General features: G+C 28.4%; 1 protein-coding gene across 1 annotated transcript; it reads left to right on the forward strand.

The window, feature by feature from the left end:
* Window positions 1-1,163: 1,163 nt before the first annotated feature.
* On the forward strand, window positions 1,164-1,988 carry LOC120086455 (transcription factor MYB44-like). Its single transcript, XM_039043127.1, has one exon. It carries the CDS (start codon window positions 1,223-1,225, stop codon window positions 1,901-1,903), a length of 681 nt encoding a protein of 226 aa, XP_038899055.1. The 5' UTR covers window positions 1,164-1,222; the 3' UTR covers window positions 1,904-1,988.
* The last annotated feature ends 3,944 nt before the right edge of the window (window positions 1,989-5,932 follow it).

Below are 5,932 nucleotides of genomic sequence, written 5' to 3' on the forward strand. Positions count from 1 at the left end.
AACCACATTTTTTTTAGTTTTTAAAACTTGGGTTTTTAAACCCATGGTAAAAAGTAAATGAAAATCAACAAATCTAAAATCGGTGTTTATAGGCTTACTTTCAAAAATCAAAGACAAAAAATAAGGTCTCGTTTAGTAACCATTTGGTTTTTTTATTATTTGTTTTTGAAAATTAAGCGTATAGACACTAATTTCACCACCAATTTTTTTTTGTTATTAACTTTTTACCAATAGTTTAAAAAATCAAGCAAAAATTTGAAAACTAAAAAAAAATTGCTTTTAAAAATTTATTTTTGTTTTTAAAATTTAGCTAAGAATTCAAAAATTGTATTTAAGGAAACTATCAATCATTGTAAGAAACGGAAAGAAAATAGACTTAATTTTCAAAAAGCAAAAACAAAAAACAAAATGGTTACAAAACAAGACCTAAATCGTTACCAAACGTGACCATAGTTTTCAACTTTTGGTTTAGTCTTCGAGAATATTAGAAAAATTGGTAACAAAAACATATAAGTGAAAATAATATTTATAAGCTTACATTTTATAATCCGGTTATTTCATAGATAACCAAGTTTTTTGTTTTTAAAAATAAAATTTATAAACACTACTTCCACACATATATATAAGTTTATTCCTTTTGTCATTCCTTTTTCGTTAATATTTTTTTTAAAAAAAAAAATGAAAACTACAAATTATATTTTTCAAAATATTATTTTTGTTTTTAAAATTGTACTAAAAAATTTAAATACATTTTGGTAAAAAGAATGACAAAATAATTATGAAAGAAGATAGATGAAAGGGTAGCTAAGGTTATTAGAGTTCAACGTAAGTTTGAAAAAGTTGAGATTAAAATTTGAAGTAATAATTTAAATTGTAAAATTTGATCGAGTAAAGAAAAGTTGATATATTCTAAATAAAACGTGTCTCCTTTTTTCTATTTTACTTGAATCCTTGATTGAGAAGCATCAAGTCTAGACAAAAAAGAATCAGCCACATCTAGAAAAATAAAATAAAAATAATTATATTTCCCCCGAAACAAAAACCGGAAACGGTAACGGGTCGGGTTTTTTGTTGTCCGCCCACCAACTTTACACAAAGCCACTTTCCTAGAAGTGCCCTTCCCAATTAATAAATAAACTTATTTCTTCTTCGTATATAAATTATAATCCCCAAACACTTCCTTTGTTCTGTGTGGTACACTCCCAACTTTCCAATTTCTCCAATGAATAACATTCACAATTTTTCTTCTTCCCCTTCCACTTCCGAATCCTCTTCCTCCGATTCCTCTCTCTCCGGCAAGCCTCCGCCGCCAAATTCCTCCGTCCCTGATAAAATCAAAGGCCCATGGAGCGCCGAAGAGGACCGGGTCCTGACCCGACTCGTCGAACGCTACGGCCCTAGAAATTGGTCTTTAATTAGTCGCTATGTAAAAGGGCGCTCCGGCAAATCCTGCCGCCTCCGTTGGTGCAACCAGCTCTGCCCCGGTGTCGAGCACCGCCCTTTCTCTCCCGCCGAGGATGACGCCATCATCGCCGCTCATTCCCGCTACGGTAACCGTTGGGCCACAATTGCTCGTCTCCTTCCCGGCCGGACCGATAATGCCGTCAAAAACCACTGGAATTCCACTCTCAAACGCCGTGTCAGAGACGACCGGAACTCCGCCGGTAATCACACTTCCGACGCCGCCGCCGGCGGTTCGTTTCTCGCCGTCAATGACGATCCATTGACGGCACTGACGCTCGCTACTCCTGGAATGGTTGCCGGTGGTGAGGTGGTGCCGGAGTCCGACCGCCGGAGTGAGAGTCTGCCTGCCGGATTCTGGGAAGTGATGAAGGACGTTGTAGCGAGAGAAGTGAGAGAGTACATGACGACGACGTTTTCGGAAAATCCGGGATTTCGTTAAAATCTAAAGGGCTAATATGTAAATTTACAATTTAATTATGGATTTTAATGTCTCGTTAAATTCTATATTATTTTTGGGATAAAAATTGGTGGCGGCTCTTTTAGAAAAGTTGTGTGCGTCACAGCCTGTCACAAACGCAAACGGTCACCGTTTATTCTTTGGGGTTAAAGTAGGGGAAAAAAAGGATCCTTTTTCTTTTTAAGAAATTTTGCAACTTGTTTGAAACACAAGAGACCAACCAGTGAATGCCACGTCGACATGCACTTGCAAGTGGTGAGTGTTGCTTTTGTTTGCTCTCCTTTGGTCCTCATTCACTCATGCAAACCATGCAAAAATTATGTGCAAATATATTAAAAGCTTTTTTTTTTTTCTGAAACAAGAATAAAAAGTTTATATATTATAAATTTATTGTTTTTTTTATTTTTATTTTTTTGAGCATATTGGTCCATGTAATTTATGTAGTTCAAATGGTTTCAAATTATATTTGAATTCATATACGAGGCAGATCGTTCTTCAAGTTAGAGGTAGTGTAAAATATGTTTTTTTTTTTTCAGTTCCACAATTGTAGAGTCGATATTATCAAATTATATTTACATTTGTAATGACAATTAATTAATATTATTCAATAAATTATTTTTGAATTGACAAGTTATATATTAATGCAATAAAGTTGAAATTAAAGAATATTATGGATGAGTATATCTAATGCTTAACCTCTATGTTTTTTTTTTTTAAACAAACTTAACCAATATGTTAATATAGCTAATACCTACTTAATTAATATATTACTTTATGACCAATAATGAAGTGTAGTTTAGGTTGTACATAATCTCATGTTGTCATGCATCTATATTTTATAGATAGTAAAAAAAAGTAATAATAAAAAAAATCAATTTTTTTTTTTTAAAAAAACTACCACTTGACAAGTTTTTATTAGGTCAAATTAGATTACAAAATAGATGGGTGCAATCCGACGCTTGTTTTTTTTCTTAACTTTAAGAGCATAGTTCAACTAACATAAAATTTGTACTAAAAAGAAATTAACATAAATCTTAAACTATTAAATTAGTGTTCATTTTTTTTTTTCACATGAACTATCAAGAATAAAACCTAAAGCAGAAAAATGGTAAATTTTGTATAGTAAAAAAGGGTAAATTTTGTGGAGTTGTTTGTCCTAATTGTGATTAACTTTCTCCCAACATGGTTGAGTGGTCTATTATTTTTGTTAATTCGAAGTTAAGTAACTTGTGTGATTGAAAATGAAAACCAACAACAACAATAAAAATAAGAACTTTATAAGATGTTACTTTTTTCTTTTATCTCTCTTTTTCCTACTTTATGATAAAAGAGCAGATCAACTATCAAGAACGCCAGTTTTGATTTTTGCAAATTAATGGGTCAGCAGAGAGATGTTTTTGTGGGCAAAAAAGTAAAAATAGAAAGAAACAAAAAAATAATTGTATTTTAAAATTTTATAGTTAGTTAATCCTAATTTTAAATAAAAGTAACAAAAAGCATTTTGTAGTTTTGGCGTAGCCAATCGTAGTATTTGATTTTTGGCAAAAAAAAAAAAAAAAAAAAAAAAAAAAAAAGATTATATATAAACCAAAAGGGAAAAATGAAGGAAAAATTAGAGTGTATTTGGAATACATTTTCAAAGTGTTTAACTCAAAAAATAAGTCATTTTCAAAGAAATTAGAGTGTTAGATAACCTGTCAAAATAGTAAGTATATTTTAATCCCTTTTTATCTAGAGTGTTTAAATAAAAATGATTTTTTTAAAAACACTTTTCTCAAGTGAATTCTTCGTTCATTTCTAAGTGTGAAGTACAACAAGCATTATATACATGTAGAATTGTAACAACCAAACAAATCTACCTATAACAATTGTAACAAAATCTAAATCCCAACTTGCAGATATCCAACATAGATTTAAGAAAGTTATGGATCATTATTAAAAGAAAAGGCATGTGTCTTTGATTTTAAATCATCCCAAATTGAAGCAGTTTAAATTTAATATACAAACTCATCTGTTGTGAATGGTATTTGAGAGAGTATTCTTGTAAATGGGGTTAGAAACAAATTTTTTCCAGGTCGGTAGATTTTTCTCTAATTTAGAGTCTTTCACCGTATTCACAGTTTTATTGTTTTATTTTAATTTTTTTCTATTATCTTCTTATTTCTGTAGTAGTAGTGAGAGATTTTTTTTCAACACGTAATCCACGTGCTTTATGCAATTAGGCCTCAACTATTTTCAAAAGAAGAAGGAAAAGAAAAAAGCTTAGATTAGATTGACCAACATTTTGATGAGACCATCTTACCATTTGCATATTAAATCACATTCAATAATATTTCGTCACAAAACCAGGTGCTCTTTTTTCTAACATGATTTAGTGCTTATTATTATATACAATTTTAGAAATTTTGTAGCACACATGAAACTTATTAAAAGACTTTATAAAGATATATCACCTTTGTTTGTCTCAAAAATAAATAAATAATAAAGACATTTCAAATATATAAATAAATAAATATATAATTGTTAGTGGATATCTTTTTCGACTAAGGATCAACCTTTATATTTTATGACACTTCAACGGATCTCAAACTCTTTATCATTAATTTTTGTACCATGTAAATATATTAAGGTTGAATTACAAGTTTAATTTGTTCACGACCTGAAAGTATTTAGTTAAAAGATTTTTAAATTTTTAATCTTGCGTATGTTAGTATATCCCGTCTTTAATCTTTGAGCTTTTAATTTTATTTATTTATTATATGTCCTATAAATATATATTATATATTAAATTCAAATCTTGTGTTTAATATATATATTTTTTAAAACGGGTCTGGTAGAACATTAACTTTCAAATTTGTGTTCATAAGAAAACATTGAAAATTTAAGAGATTTATTAATATAAAATGTAAGGTCCATTTGATAACTTTTTTTTTTGTTTTTGTTTATTAAAATTAAGTTTTCAAAAAGTTGTTTTTTTTTTTTTTTTAGAATTTTGCTAAGAATTCAATTATTATAATTAAAAAAGATGCAAATCGTTGTAAGAAATATGTATGAAATAGACTTAGTTTTAAAAAACAAAAAAAAAATAAAAATAAATGGTTACCAAATAGGGTCTAAAATTTTGAGAGTAGAAATCTTTTAAAAAGTTGAAGAATCTATTTAATTACAAGTACAAAAAATGCATCTCCTTCGCTCGCATGCGATAGTTCTACTATGATACAAGACAATCGAAGTCTCTACCACCCTACAGATCTCAATCTAACGACGTGGAACCACACAAGGATCTACTTAATTATGATTTTCTACATATATAATCGAAATAATTAGGTCTAATTACACAATTATCTATTTTTCTTTTTTTACCACAATAGCCTAATGTGTTATTGTTTTACACAATTTTCAAACTCAATTTATCTTTTCAACCCTATGATTATAAAGAAAATTTTAACATTATATTAATAAACCTTAATATTATATTCATAGAGTCAAATTCCACTTCACATTTTTCTTATAGTATATATTCTTAAGACTCGGTAACCAATTTATTTGTTATTTTTGGTCTTTTCTAAAAATCATGAGTATGTTTTCTTACAATTTCTTTACCATAGTGTCATTATCCATAACTAAACAATCAAATATTTAACTAAAAATTTTTAAAAACAATTAAAAAAATGCGTATGACTTTTTTTAATTTTCAGAAATTAGACTTGATTTACGAGTTTGATTTTTAGAAAAATAACAAAACAAATTTTCATAGGTAGGACATTAAATAAATAACAAAACAAGGAAACAATATGTTAGGTAATGTATTTACGAGGTTAATTTTCATAAACAAGTATATAAAGTTTATAAAATCAATCAAGAAAAAAAAAACAAATTTTTTTTAGTAATAAATTATTAAGTTGTATAAGAAAGACTTAAACCTCCGACCTTAATTAAAAAAGTGCATTGTGGAAGAAAAAAATAATAATTTACAAAAACAAAAAACAAAAAAAAAAAACGTGTAAAAGG

The sequence above is a fragment of the Benincasa hispida genome, chromosome 9, assembly GCF_009727055.1.
Source record: "Benincasa hispida cultivar B227 chromosome 9, ASM972705v1, whole genome shotgun sequence".
NCBI classification, from domain to species: domain Eukaryota; kingdom Viridiplantae; phylum Streptophyta; class Magnoliopsida; order Cucurbitales; family Cucurbitaceae; genus Benincasa; species Benincasa hispida.

Bases quoted from the DNA above. Each gene is read 5' to 3' on its own strand.
- LOC120086455 (XM_039043127.1), top strand. From the start codon at position 1,223: ATGAATAACATTCACAATTTTTCTTCTTCCCCTTCCACTTCCGAATCC.